The sequence below is a fragment of the Gossypium hirsutum genome, chromosome A13 (assembly GCF_007990345.1).
Source record: "Gossypium hirsutum isolate 1008001.06 chromosome A13, Gossypium_hirsutum_v2.1, whole genome shotgun sequence".
NCBI classification, from domain to species: domain Eukaryota; kingdom Viridiplantae; phylum Streptophyta; class Magnoliopsida; order Malvales; family Malvaceae; genus Gossypium; species Gossypium hirsutum.
In genome coordinates, this window is record NC_053436.1 from 108851193 (window position 1) to 108866877 (window position 15685).

General features: G+C 33.1%; 2 protein-coding genes across 4 annotated transcripts; one reads left to right on the top strand and one right to left on the bottom strand.

Moving 5' to 3' along the window:
* Nucleotides 1-8612: 8612 nt before the first annotated feature.
* Nucleotides 8613-14939, bottom strand: LOC107938615 (probable inactive 2-oxoglutarate-dependent dioxygenase AOP2). Its single transcript, XM_016871846.2, has 3 exons — nucleotides 14485-14939; nucleotides 13249-13567; nucleotides 8613-10746 (listed from the first exon to the last, which is right to left on the bottom strand). Exons 1-3 carry the CDS (start codon nucleotides 14859-14861, stop codon nucleotides 10474-10476), a joined length of 969 nt encoding a protein of 322 aa, XP_016727335.2. The 5' UTR covers nucleotides 14862-14939; the 3' UTR covers nucleotides 8613-10473.
* LOC107938616 (uncharacterized) lies at nucleotides 8960-12933 on the top strand. Of its 3 annotated transcripts, XR_005907895.1 has the most exons (3): nucleotides 9117-9291; nucleotides 9617-9716; nucleotides 12605-12933. XR_005907895.1 is itself a non-coding variant. In XM_041085723.1 (2 exons), exons 1-2 carry the CDS (start codon nucleotides 8960-8962, stop codon nucleotides 9630-9632), a joined length of 348 nt encoding a protein of 115 aa, XP_040941657.1. In that variant the 3' UTR covers nucleotides 9633-9865. The 3 variants fall into 3 exon arrangements, 2 of the variants coding, with proteins under 2 accessions (XP_040941657.1, XP_016727336.1); XM_041085723.1 differs by lacking the exon at nucleotides 12605-12933 and having other exon boundaries at nucleotides 8960-9291; nucleotides 9617-9865; XM_016871847.2 differs by lacking the exon at nucleotides 12605-12933 and having other exon boundaries at nucleotides 8960-9263; nucleotides 9617-9865.
* Nucleotides 14940-15685: the final 746 nt, after the last annotated feature.

The following is a 15685-nucleotide window of genomic DNA, read 5'->3' on the forward strand; positions in this document are numbered from 1 at the left end:
GCAACAAGGTCATGGAGGCACTATTATCAAAATATGGGGTTCATCATCGTATAGCAACAGCCTACCATCCCCAAACGAACGGCCTAGCAGAGGTTTCAAACAGGGAGATCAAGTCAATTTTGGAAAAAACGGTTCGACCCAACCGTAAGGATTGGAGTCTTCGGCTCAATGACGCGCTTTGGGCCTATCGGACGGCGTATAAGGGACCAATTGGCATGACCCCGTATCGACTTGTTTTTGCCAAAGCATGTCATCTACTAGTAGATTTGGAGCATAAAGCTTATTGGGCTATTCGACAACGTAACATGGAGTTAGAGCCCGCGGGGAAGGCAAGGAAATTGGACATTCAAGAATTGGAGGAAATTCGCAATGATGCCTACGAGAATGCTCGAATTTATAAAGACAAAACAAAGATGTTTCATGACAAAAATATAGTTCAGAAGCATTTCTCAGTAGGACAAAGAGTTTTGCTTTATAACTCCGTATTAAAGCTATTCCCAGGTAAGCTTCGATCTCGGTGGCAAGGACCTTTTATTGTGACTGAAGTATTTACAAATGGCGCAGTTGAAATAGAGAGTGAAGAATCAGGAAAACGGTTCACAGTCAATGGTCAACGGCTGAAGCCATTTTACGAGAATTTCCAGGCCCACACGGTCGAGAAAATTCAATTAGAACCACCATAAAACCGTTCAAGGCGTCGAGCTAACGGCGTTAAACAAGCGCTTGTTGGGAGGCAACCCAATCTTTATTTTTATTTTTATTTTTTTATTTTTTTATTTTTTATTTTCTTTTATTTTTATTTTATTTTAGTTAAATATTAATAAATTCCTCTTCTTCCATCTAGGTGAAATGAAGCGAAAATACAAAGAAAAAAAGACAGAAAGTGTGCACCAAAACAACCTTATCCATGCTGCCAAACAGTTCTATTCCAGCCCAGAATGCAATATCTCTGCAACCAAACAGTCCTATTCCAGCCTTAGAATCCCCAAAACCTGCAGCCAAACACCCCTTTTCAGCAAATAAAACCCCCAAACCTTACATTTTTTCCCCCAAATTTCTCCATAACTGCCGACTCCTTTCTCCTCCACCACCCACCGCCGATTTCTTAGCCACTATGGTGAGAGCCCGAAGCCGAACCAACATTGCACACGTCACCCACCCCGTCTCCACCTCTTGCCGCTTCGCCATCTTCTTCTCCACCATGTGCGCCAACCGACGGTAACTACATGAGGAGTTTTTCTAAACTTTTTTTTTCTCCACCTATTTGTTTTCTTTTTACTTTCACATCGAGGACTATGTGTTTTAAGTGGGGGGGAGGCATTCTTCGTTGTTACTGTTATTATCTGCTATTCTTGCTGTCATATTGTTGTTTTTGTTGTTTTGTGCTCGTTTCTGCCATTTATTTTAAGAATATCCTGCTGCTTTTCATGCCCAAGATTTTACCAGGAATTGCCTACTGTTTGACTTTCATGCATGATTCTTACCTTCTAAGGAAGTTATGATTTTTCCCATAATTGATTCCATCTCCACTGTTTTATTTTTATTAGGCTAAAAATAATTGTGATTAATAGGGTTAATTCTATCTTGCTTTTCGTAAAATTGATCAAGTTTAATATAAAGTGAACACTTAAAATGATTGCATGCTTAATTAATGTTCATGGCTATTAGGTGATTATTGAAACTTATTTTTGACACTTAAATTTTTTTCTTTCCTGAGTTCTCAAGAATTTTAAATATCGTTTAATTTTTAATAAATGTTTTCCATGGTTATGAGTACAGCTTAGATCGTGACTGACTGAGTAACCGGGGTAGGGTGCTTGGGTTGTCATTCTACTTCGCGTCAAAAGGTTGTGTGACGTGACAAGTAAAACTCTGCTAGCTGAGGTTATGAGTATGGCTCAAATCGTGACTGACTGAGTAACCAGGGTAGGGTGCTTGGGTTGTCATTCTACTTCGCGTCAAAAGGTTGTGTGACGTGTTGGGTAAAACTCCGCTAACCGGAAATAAATAATTTTAGGAGTATGTTGGGCTGAGTAACCGGGGTGGGGTGCTTGGGTTGTCATCTCTCTTCGCGTCAAAAGGTTTAATATATTCCTAAGTAAATAAATAATAATAAAATTTTAAAAAATAAAAAATCAAAAAGGAAAAAAAAGAAGAAAAAATAAGTACTAATAAAGTTGCACTTCGGGGACTAAATGAGGAAATAATTAAGGTGTCTTAGTAGGTTTGGTAATTTACCTAAATGGCATAACTCAAGTCGATCTTAATTTTTGTGTGAAATAATTGGAATACTTTTTCTGTTTTACTTAAAGCAAGCTTAGAGGTCTCTTTATTTTTCATATGCGTTTTTAACTAATTTTTATGAAACTTTGGAGTGGTATTTCTTTTATGGCAGAATCTAGCTTTCACGGTCGATAGGAACCATACTTGAGGGCAAGCATGGGCTAAGTAGGGGGAAATTTGATAATACTCTAAAATGACGTGTTTTTATATATTAATCATGTGTTTATTTTGAGCTTGAGCCTACTAATTTGAGCTATTTATGTCTTTTTATCTTTTAGGGACTAAATTGGAGGCGAAAAATAAATTCAAGGGAAAAAGCGTCAATTTGGAGATTAAATGGGCCAATATGCAACGTGGGACAAATATGGTGCCAAAAGTGTGAACATGGAAGGCACAAGGACTTAAAAGCTAATAGAAAAGATTTTATTTTGGAAGACTCTATTTTATTTTATTCTATTAGGATAATTAATATTAAGATAATTATTAGGATTATTCAAATTTAGGATTTTATTTTAATTATCTTTGTTTATCTTTAATTAAATGTATTTATCTTTTTAGAATTTAAGTTCAATTAGACTATCTCCCTAGAACTACAAATAGGGGGTGAAGTGACTCTATTTGGGGGCATCTTTTTCTGTAAACACTCTTCCCCAAAAGTCTTTTGTTCTTTCATATTTCTTTTCAATAAAATTTCTTTTTCCATATTTTTATTTATTTGCTTTTCTTCTATTATCATGAGCCACTAAAAAACCCTTCTAGCCAAAAGTTGTCAATATTTCCCCAAAAAGGGTTCTTGAGGCCTAGAATCCGTACTTAGCCTTCTCGCCAAGTATTCATCATTTCTCCGCACTACGGGCTGACGCTTCCGTCCATGGCCCTTAAGAAGTAAGCTTTTCACCATATGCAAAGGCAGCCGCTCTGTATGTTTTGGAAGGACTGCATAGTCGGTTCGTTAACTTACTGCGTCAGAGGTTGGCGAGCCAAAGAGACAAAATGGCGTGGGATTCGCCATTGAGAAGCGTTGATCTAGCATAGATTACTGGCTAGAGTCAGGTTCCCTAAAAATCGTAAATCTAATCTTTGGAGCTGGTGGTCGTAGGCGTCCTCTTCCACTATAACTGGCCTACTTGAGTCGAGAAGGATCATCCAAAAGCCAAGGATTGAGCCCAAGGCGGAATGAGACAACTGGAGGCTGGAACTTTCCCATAAGAATTTATTTTCTCTTAAAACTCTCTTTATTATTTTTATTATTTTCGTAATCATAATTTCAGTAAACTTTAAATTCTGTTTTTATTTTATTTTCGCTTTCAAAATCAATTCTTAAATTCTGTTTTTTATTTTTTTTCCAGGAACGCAGGTTTTCTTGGGCACGATTCTGCCCAGGATTTCGAGAGACAAGCATTCGTATAATCCGGTCCCTGAGGATTCGACCCTACTTCCCCTTTACTATTTCTTTTTCATTATTTTACAGGGAATAGGATATTTTTGGTGCTCTCAACGACCGCATCAACTTGGTACCGCTTCACCAAAGTAGAAGTAGAGGTAACCTCGGAATATGATAAGATTCTTGGATTATCTTCACTATTGGGATATGTGGAGAGCTTACCTTGGTAGATCAGATATGGAGGTAGTTAAAAGTTTTCCTCTAACATTGGTTGTTTTTCTGTTCTTTTAGAAATATAGCGAATTCTTCTTCACTATTCACTATTATCATCACCAACAAAAACTCTTCATCATCACATCTTAACCATTATTGTCATCGTAATTAAAATTTCATTATTCCTATTAATTGTCGACTTTGTAACTCCTATTTTTTGAAACATTGTAAGAAGGAGTCCTTCACAATTGATGAAAGGACTTTTGACACTTAGAATTCTGTCTCTTAAAGTTCTCTTTAAAATTCTCTCAATTTATTTACTTTGCTTAGCTTTATCTTCAACCACTTTTCCCTTTCCCCACCTTACCAATCACCACCTGTCACTCATTGTGTTCAGTGTTACCAAATCTGCTCCAATCTTCCTATATGCTTTCTTCCGAAACATCTCATTCACTTACTTATAATGTTTTGTCTCTCCATCAAAACAAACATTGTCTTATTACTTGGATGGCTGTCTTGAATGGTTTTCCACATGAAGGTAAATATATACTTAACCGAGCAAAACAAGGATGGTGCACTTGGTTAAACAAATATATATATATGAGTTATGTGTGATTTTAGAAAGATTTTTGATTTCGTGGTTTTTGTTTTAGAAGAATTTATTAAGAAAAGTAGTTTTGAAAACGAGGTTTCGAGACCTCAATTTTATAAACCGAGCCATAAATATTTTTATAAATACTTGCGGAGTGTCAATAAGCTAGTATTAAAGTTTCGTTAGAAAATTTTAACGTTTTGATAGTTAATTAGTTAAAATGGACTAAATTGAATAAGGTGTAAAATTTGCTAAAGTGATTAAATTGCTTAAGCATTTAATAAGGGAGGACTAAAAGGGAAAATTAGCCTAAAATAGAAGGCTTGGATGGCATGGGTGTAGAAAAATCAAGAAATTTGATGAAATAAGGGAAAAATTGGAAATTTTGTAAAATAAACAAATAAAACAATAATTAAAAGATTTTCTAGACATTTCATCATCAATCTTCAGCCAAAAACAACCATAGAAGAGTCTCTCTAAGCTGGTTTTTCATATTTTTGCTATAAATCAAGAGCCCGTTGACAAACGTGAAAAAGAGAAAATAGCAGAATAGTCCCTAAAACTATTACAAATTCCACCATATAACCCAGGTAAGTTCGTACGGTTAAATTTTAATGTTAGATGTTAATTTATAAATGGTATTTTGTATTTATTTGTATCATTTTTTGAAAATAAAATTATTATTAAATTTACAGAATTGAATCAAGTGTTCGAAGCGAATGGAACGCAGGATTGAGTACAATTGTTCAGTGTAAAAGGGGAATTGATGGAAAAAATTTCCCACATAAATTGAGGTTCAGCATTTGTTGCAAACACTCGTGTTTGCTTTCCGTTTAGCTTTCATGAGCTTCAGTTAACTCATATGAGTTTCTGTTTAACCTTAATGGGTTTTCGTTTAGCTCTTTGAGCTTTAGTATAACTCTTCTGGGTTTCAGTTTAGCTCTTTTGAGCTTTAGATTAACCCTTATGGGTTTCCGTTTAGCTCCAATGAGCTTCCGTTCAACCCTTATGAGTTTTCGTTTAGCACTTATGTGCTTCTGTGCAGCCTTCGGGCTTCTGTTTACGATGTACTCAAATCCATAAGTCGTTCTTTGATTGAAAAAAATTGGTAAGTGCTATATGGAATTAATGTGGAAGAATTTAAGTTATTATTGATATCGAGCTCAAATAAGCGCATTCATCGATTAAAGTTGTGATTGGCAGGAAATGTGTAATGAATGATTTACTTAAATGAATTGTTACAGTATGTTCGGTAAGATTTATATATAAAGCCAACGGACTTACTAAGCTTCATTAAGCTTACTTGTGTTGTTCAATATTCTTTGTAGATTTTCAAGAAGTTCGAAGGATCGGATCAACACATCTGGTCACACTATCCAGATTACTCCGGTAGATTTTGTTGTACATTTTATGGTTTATATGGCATGTATAGGGATGGATTGAAAAGGATTAACCTTGAAGTATAATTATGAATGACAATTATATATATATGTGTGTGTGTGTTTGTATGTATGTATATAATTAGGAGTAGGTTTTGGTAAATCAATGAAAGAAGTTAGTTTGGCAAATTTAGACAATTGATTTTTGTGTTAACATATTATGTTAAATACATGTTTTGGCTTGAATTGGTTGCTTGGTTGAGATATATATGTGTATTTCAATGTTGTGTGCAAGTGGATAATAAAAGGGTGAGAAAAATGGCCTTAAATTTGCCCACACCGGCAGAGAGTGTGTCTCAGCCTTGTGTCACACACGGCCTGACACTTGGGCATGTGTTCTGGCCTTGTGTCACCTACACTTAAATTTCAAAACAGAATGCCTAGGTTTTTGCATACAGCCTAGCACACGGACTTGTGGCTTGACCGCGTGACCTCTACACCCTGCACACGACCTAGTACACGGGCATGTGGTTGGCCGTGTGACCCAAGTTAGTAAGCACCCTAATTTGGACACAGGCTGGGACACAGCCGTGTGCCTCACATCTAAAGCCCACACAGCCTAAGACATCTCCTGGCCATGTGAGCCACACGGGCGTGTGTCCCCTACTCTTAACAAAAATTTTAAAATTTTGGGAAAAATTTCCTGAGTGTCTAGTTTAATCTCGATTCACTTCTAAGGTGTATTTTGAGCCTCGAGTGCCCATCTAAGGGACAATATGAGTGTTATATGATCGATTCTTGATTTGTATAATAAAAGTAATGAAATATTCGTACTTAGTTCATAAAGTTTAGTAATGCTCCGTAACCCTATTCCGGTGATGGATAAGGGTTAAGGGTGTTACATTGAAAGAGCATAGAAATTGTTGTCGTGAAAGTATGACATTTGAAAGTTCTCTTTAAAATTCTCCCAGTTTATTTACTTTGCTTAGCTTTATCTTCAACCACTTTTCCCTTTCTCCACGATACCAATCACCACCTATCACTGAGTTTAGTGTTACCAATGTCGTAACCATTTTTTTGAAAAACAGGAACCGACTTGGATTTTGGAAATGAAAACGAAAAAACGAGAGTTGCCACCAATCATTTTTGATGAGGTGCAATCGGGTCACCTTAAATTAATCATTTTAATAAAAGTTAAGATTTACTAAAACGATAATTTTTTTTTGGTCTATGAAAATCAGAAAATGAATTCGAGAGTCTGTTACGTACGAGGAAAGATTAGCACCCTCGTGACGCCCAAAAATTGGTACCTAGTTGATTAATTAGTGTCTTAGTGTCGAAACTTTAAAAACTTGAAAGACTCTAAAAATATGATCCCTCTTTTGTAGAAATGCTTGAATGTTAAAGACATTCTCGTCTCGAAATATTAGAATGTCACATCCAGTAAGTTAGGACGCAACATCTTGAAATCCCAAGCGCAAACTTGTCTTTGATTTTATTGAAATTTCGTGTATATAAAAAGAAAATCGAAAGGATATTTGGCTATTTAGAATCAACGAAAAAACCAAAACCCCGTAAGTTAGGGCACGATTCTTCGACGTTCCAAAACGCGAAATATTGCCTTATTTTAAATTTTTTTATTATTAAATAATAGCGAATTCAATATTTAAACAAAGGATGCTTATTTTGTTTGAAATAAAATAAAGCGATCTAAGTTGGAGGAATGTATTGGGCTTAATTCACAATGCGATGCCATGGGATAAAAATGTAATAATGGGCATGGAATAATAATACATGAATAAAAATATTACAAGTGAATGACAATAATATGAACATGAATAAACAAATTAAAGAACACGCAATGACAATAATCTCACAACATACATCATTTAAAAGACCAACACTAATAATCAAAAGAATGAAATAATATAAAACAATTTGAAATAAATAATGAAACAATTTTGACTAAGTAATATATAAAAATGAGTTCAAAATAGATATTATAAAAATATAATTTTAAGTAAATAGTATAAAATAATTTAAAATCATTAACATACAAAACAATTTAAAGTAAAATAAAGCGATTTAAAATAAATAACATATGACAATTTAAAATAACATATAAAAGGTCTACAATAAATAATATAGAAAAAATATTAAAGTAAATAATATACATAAAATAAAAATATTTTAATATAAATAATATATATGAAAATAAATAATGTATAAAGAGTTTAAGATACACAAATAAATAAATAAGGGAGATAATTTGTAAAAGATTGAAAATAAATAAACAAATGGAAATAGAAACGAAATCATGGATGAAATTTAAAATCAATAATAGAAGTAAAATATAGAAATATATAAAATAATGTAAACAAAGGAACTTAAATTATTAAAGAAGGGTCGAAAAAATAATAATAAATAAATAAATAAGTAAACAAATATATTGTAAAGTAAAATAAAAGCAAACGCATAATAAGAAACAATATTGAAAAATAAGAAATTGAAGTGAAAACTAAAAAAGATTTGATAAAAAAATCTAAAATCAATAAATATGAAAATAGAATAAAGTACAGAGGGTTGAACTTAAAAAATAAAATAGTTTTGAAATTGTATCTATGATAAACGAAAATACATATATATTAGATAAATATGTATCTATATATAAAAATAATAGCAATAATATCGCAATAACCATTGATTTAATAGCATGATAATAAAGCAATTAGTTAAATGCGAAAAATAACAAAAAAAATAGTGATAATAATATCAAGTTAATTCATTTAATAAATAAATAAAGAGAATAACAAGGAAAGGACTAAGTTGAAATCAAAACAGAATTAAAGGTATAAAATCTAAATGTTAAAACCGCATAAGGATCCCAATTGAATGCACACGCAAAAGAAGGGGACTGATTGGGAAATAAACCCAAGCCCTCAAAACGCGACACTTTGATGCAGATCCAGATGAGTCAAGGGCAAAATACATGGGGCAAAATCAAGAAAAATAAAAGAAATGAATAGGATTGAATTAAAGGAAGGCGAAATATCGGAGGGACTAGATCTGAAAATAACCCATTAGGGCGAAACACACTGGTCTTGGCCTATGCGGCACCGTTTCATGTTCTCTACAAAAACAAAATTAAGAAACCCTAAACTAAACACTCAATCACTTAAAAAAAAATCAAAACAAAACAAAACTTCCTTCCCTTCTCATTCGGCTGAACCAAAAAAAAGGGCTCCTCATTCAATCGTCCCTTTTGCTTCTCTCCTTGGCCGATCATGGGTTTCATCGGCGTCCCATGCGCCTCCACCTATCGTGGCTCATGGCTCGGGAACAAAGGAGACGAGAGGCGTCCCTTGGTCCAAATCCATGCCGTTGAAAGGGTCTCCGATGGCCGAAACCGCGGGTAGGTTCCCTTCCCCGACCTCAAAAAGGTAACCTTTCTCTTTTTTTTTTGTGTGTGTTTTCTTTTAATATCTATATGTATGCACTATATTCGGAAATGAACTTGCAAAGGAAATAACAAAAAAACAGAATGAAGGAACACCTTGATGTCCCCCTTTTCGATTGCTCTTTTTTGTGTTTTATACAATGGTTTTTTTATTTCCAAAATCCCCCCTTTCAAAATACAAATCGTTCTCCCCCCTTTTTACATTGAAAATGAATGGCTCTTTATAGCCGATTATGCAAAGTCCTATTGTTGATTTGTTACTGTTTGCTGCGTTTCTGCTTCTGTTGCTGCTTCCGTCATGTTTGCAGGTCTTCAAGGAGGTGATGGGACCAGGTGGAGGAGAGGCGGTGCAAGTGGAGGCACCTAGGGTTTGCTGCTTGTTTTTTTCTGCTGGTGGTTTGGGCTGGGGTAAGTTGGGTATTAATGGGCCCGGGTAAATTTGGGTACTTACAACCAAATTTGCTCCGATCTTCTTATTTGCCTTCTTCCAGTACATATCATTCACTTACTTATAACGCTTCCTCTCTCCATCAAAACAACTCTTTATAATTCCAAGACATTGTCCTATTACTTGGATGCATGGCTACCTTCAATCGTCTTCCACATGCAGATAAATATATAATTAACCAAGCAAAACAAGGATGGTGCACTTGGTTAAACAAAATATATATATACGGTACTTAATATAAAATTAAGAGGTTGAATATTAAAGTTTCGTCAATTAAAAAATTGGAAAAAAATTAAAAATCTATTTTCTATTATGTATCAAACCAAACAGCTTATTCATTCTCCGACGGTATCTATGATTTGATTTATTTTTCGCATCTTAATTTTTCTCATTTCCTCAGTATGAAAAATAAATGATGAATTCATTTGCTGTAAATGGAAACAAAAAATAATATAAAGAAAGTCAGCTAGAAGATTTTCATACAATAGTAAATGGAACAGTTTTTTGGACACTTTATTTATTATTTATTTATTTAAAAGATAAAAGAACACATAAGTGAACTAAATTACACGATAGATTTAGTGACCTTAGCACCATACAATCACACAATTATAACTAACCACAACATAATAATACAACACGAGAATGCAGATCTTGAATATAGGACTCAATTTATTATTTGTAACTGGGATTGTACTTGTCGAAATGGGCAAGATTTTAATTGGAAACTGGTGGTGAGAGAGCAGCAAATTTATGGAGCAGCTGGCCACTATCTCTGCTCTTTGTTGGGTCGGAAAAAGCAAGAGAGTAGAATTCCATGAAATCTAAGTCCTTGAAAATCCGAGGATGTTGCTCATCTATTAGCTCCTTGGGTATCTTGATTATGGTACCCTTATTTGGTAAGATAAAAGCTGCAATAGAAAAACGATCTTTGTCTCCTTTAATCAGTACTCTATGCTTCGCTGCTTTCAATCTCCCATTACTCCATGCCTTCAATTTCCAAAATCCATATTGATAAGCATTCACATTCAATGTCAATAGTCTAATTATATTATGAGCATGGTAATTGTTGACATCACACTACTTATGATTTCTTGCTTGGGTTGTTCTTTTATGGATTGGTGGGCAAATGTTTATGGATTTATGCGGGCTTATGTTGGAGTTTGTTTTTAAAGGCTTGTTTCGTGAATTGGAGATGAGTTGCTTCATGAAGCTAAGATGGAGATGAGTTCTTCATGAAGCTGTCAGATCAATGGGGTGTGTTTTTGTTTGATGGGGACTTGGGGTCTAGCATTGACTGCCTGAGTTTTCTTTTTTGGAGTTTGTTCCCCTTGTTTTGGTGTTTGAGTTTGTTGCATCTTTTTGGAGTCATAAGTTTATCGAATAATATTCATTTACATTATTTTTGTAACGACCATGTTTTGACTCGAAATTAGGTACAGTGATGGATCGGGTTTGGAATTAGTGGAGAATTTTTTAAATAGAACAAATAGGCACTTTGAGTATGAAATTAGAAAGTTTGTAGACCCGATAGGAAATTAGAAAATACTCCTTAAATAGGAAAACTTTAAATAAAAGCATTGACTAAATTGAAAGAGTAAAAAAATTGTTGTGGTGAAAGCATGAAATTAGAAAGTTATGAGAATATAAGGAAAAGGTGGAAAAACAAGGAAAGACTAATAGGAAATCTTACCAAGTAAAAATATGACTCGTACATGGAATTGTAAATATGATTGAGGGTAAAATGGTAATTGGTCAAGTAGATATTTATAGGCATTATGATTAAGAGTCTTAGTGTAAAGATGAATAGCTAGGGGACTAGATAGTAATTTGACCATTTTTAAATAAAAGTCATTAGATTTTTTAGTAGAATTGTGTGGAAAGGAAGAGAAAAAATGAAAAGATTATCATCTTTCTCCACAAGCAAACCGTCACCCCAAATTCCTCTCCATCAAAACTTTAAAGGAAGAGAAGAAGATTGAAGATCAAATTGAAGGGGAAAGAGTTGGCTAAAGAGTAAGAAGGAAGAAGAATCTATCATCCAAATTTTTGGTTGTATGTACTTCAAGTATTTAACCTTGTTTAAGCTATGTTAATTAGGAAGTTATGTAAATTAAGTGGTTTAATTACTAAAATCATAATGTTATGTGAATTAATTATTAGAGGAAAGTAATGTAAATATTATAATCTTAATATATGTTGTGCAATTTTGGTAGTTGTGGTGAAAATGGAAAAATGACTAATTTCTAATGAAATTAAAATATGATATGATATTTCTAGAAGAAAAAAATAGTTTTAGATTAAAGAATGTGAAAGTTGTGGTGTTGTGTGTGATAAGTGTGAATAAGATTTATAAGTTATAATTCTTGCAATAAGGACTAAATTGTGAAAAGAATAAAGTTGTAACAGTTTCTATTAAATGAATAAATGTAATGGTCTGATGATAAATAAATCCCATGTAGATGAGTCCCGAATTATTAGGATATAGATGGCATGCCATAAAGGAAATCTAGTGCGCTTATCGTATTAATTTGTCCTTCGATTCTTATCATTATATATAAAATTGCACTATGTGCTTATTGTTACATGAAATGCATAAAAATGCATTAATTTATCCCTTCTGTATATCCTAAGTGTTCAGCTAGTCTACATTGGGCTGTAATATCATAAATTCGCTTAAAACCAATAAAGGACTACAGTAAGTAACGATAAGTACAACTTGGTAAATGTATTGAATATTAGGGATTAAATTCATATGAAGTATGTATTTATATAATAAATATTATTTATTTTTATTGGTTGTAGATTTTCACATAAATATATTGATGTATTTACTAAGTATTTACAGATTTAACGCGTTAGTTTTCCAACGAGGAGGTACAGTTGATCCTATTAGGCTATTATCGAGGTTGAGGGCATCCCATCTCAATACCACCCCCAAGTGACAAGAGGGTATATATCAATTTTGGAGTTAGAATGGCATGCAAACAGGTACTTGGTGTAAGTTTTTGCTTAAGTGACTAATATGCAGACTTTGAGAAGTTGAGTTAGTTTGGTGCACAAGTGAAACACTTTAATACTATTGAATTGAGTTTATTATTATGAGTTTAAAAATCCATGTATTTGTGATATGATTTTGTGGTAATTGTGGTGAAAATTGGAATGTTTTGAATTGAATTGAATTGATTTTAAATGTTGAAATTATTCAAATTCCTTATAGGGTTTTTAACAAAATTTTCAAATGTTTTTGAGCAAAATTGACCCAAGGTATCCATACCAAGGGTCAGGTTATTAAAAGAATCTATATTCAGTTTTCTTTCTCAAAATTTGAAACAACACAAAAAAAAAACTAAAAACTAAATAAGTTTGATGAATTTTTATATAATTGATATTTTAATAAATTAGTAGTTGTATTTCAAATTTTATTCATATGGATCATATAAATTAAGTTTTTAGTAAATTAAAAATTGAATATAAACAATATAAACATACCATGAGAGCATCTCCAACCACGAAGACAAAAGAAGAAGGAGATAAATTAGTCATCCTGATCCATTGGCCATCGTTGACCTCAATTTCCAACCCTGGAATTTGATTCTCACAAATTAATGTGCTGACAAGTTTATCAGTATGAGCAAAGAATCCTATCTCATTCTCCCCTGGTGGAGGGGGCATGTATTTCATCATCCGCATAAACGTTGTGTAGTTCATCTTCAGTGAATCATCTCCTAATCCATAACTATCAATTAGCATTAACCAGATTAACTTGTTTAGCACCTCCAATTGTGTTCCCATGGTATGTGCAGTATCACTGGGACAAAAGATCAAACAACGGAAATGATTTGTTAGATTCTAAATTTTGTAAGATTCCAAATCCATGATTCTAAGTATATTATGAGTTGAGCCGAATCTAGGGGGCTGGCTGGGGGCACAACCCCCTAAAATGGAAAATTATTATTTAGGCCCTTTAAAAAATTTTAAATTTTAAATTGGTAAAGGTAAAATTATACTTTGGCCCCCAAAATTATAAAAATTTAATTTAATCTTTTAAAAATTATAAAGATATATACTATAAAAAATTAAAATTTCATTCAAGCCCTAAAAGAATGTTCTAGCTTCACACCGAGTTATGAGTTCAAATCCAAATTTGTTATGTGAAAAAGATAAAAACTTGACTCTAGAGCTAATACACGTAACCACTCTTAAGAGGTAACGTATATAAAAATTAGAATCCTCTCTCCTATTTTCTTACTACAATTTCTTTCACTAAAAAAACCATTTCCTAAAAAAGTGTCTAATAAATTAATGAAAGGAAAGGAAACAAACCCATGAAATTTCTTTTTAAGTTGTAGGTGGTAAGGGTTATTCAAATACTGAATATGAGATTAAAGTCAAAATTAGAGTCAGAGTCAAAATCAAACTCAAATTCAAACTTAATCACAAGTCTTTAGTTAATCCAGTGTGATTTAGCCGACGACTCAAAATTTAACCTAATTATTCATATAACATCAATACTTATAACCCCTTAACGTATCCTGTACATCTATTTAACACATTAAAATAAATTTGTCAATTCTAAATATAAACAAATTAATTAATTAACTCAAATTTAAACTCGACTCAATTTGACTATAAAAAGTCAAAAACTCAAATTCACTTAACTCAAACTAAAAATTATCGAAACCAATACAGCCTGTGAAATTAGAAAAGTCAAAGAATTGTTATTACCAAAAGCGTGGGTGACCTTCAGGCCACATAAGTTGAGCAAAGTTTTTAACAGAATCATAATTGGAGACATCTCCAAGTCCAAAGCCTTCATACAACGGAGAAACGTGACTGCCTGGTCCAACCCAGCCTGGGCTAGGCGGGGGAAGAACGTTCTTTTGTTTTCTCTCCACTGGGACCTCAACCAGTTCTTTCATCAACCTAAACATCTCCTCTCGAACTTCCGTCGATATCGTGTCATACACCACCTCAAAACAACCGAAAGTCTCACAAGCCTCTCGAACTTTCTTGCACAATTGGTGCCACCCATTGGTTCCTCGCTCCAAATCCGATGAACGGAACTCAATGACTGGCAACTCAATCTTGGCATCAACAGTCATGTTGGTAGCCTTTTTTTTTAATACTCTTTAAGGAAATGTTTCCTTGAACTAAATTATTCTATAAATGAACTTGGTTCTCTTTGCATAGGGATTTAGGTCTATTTATAGCTTGTAAATTAACATCTCTATCAACTTCATTCCCAAAATCTTTAATTTGACTATCCTAGCAGATGTCGTTGAATATTAAAAATCGAATTTGAACTGATTAACAATGTTTCGGCTCAATTAACAAAGGTAAAAACCGAAAGTCTTAAGTACTCATGTTCAAAATACATCATACACAATTATATGATGTAGATTACGGTACTTAAGTTTATATAAACACTTAGAAGTGGTCGAATATTCAAATTTTTGTTTCTGCGTGAAGATTACGTATTGAGAGGTGCACTGCACTGGTCAAAGGATTTAGTTTTTACGATAGGGACAAAGAGAGGCAGTGCAAGTTGGGGATAGATTGGAACAATTGGCCACTCAAAACGGAAAAGTATTTAGGAGAAGAAACTTCTTACTTCGTCGGTTTATCCCTAAAGCTTTGGTTTTCCTCAAAAGCTGCAGAATGTTGAAAAAAGAAATCATGACCAATTCAAATTTACTGATTTCAACAATGATATTTTAAAAGATTTAATTTTATGTAAAAAAATAGTTTATTTCAATGAATATAACAACGTGCAAGAAAAGAAATAACAATAACTACTAAAAAATATTTATATAATTTTGTTATAATATGTAATTTGATAAATAAATGTTGATTTAGTGTAATCAAACACATGAATCTTGAATTGTAGTTTATATATATCCATAAAATTTTAATTTTGATTCAATTG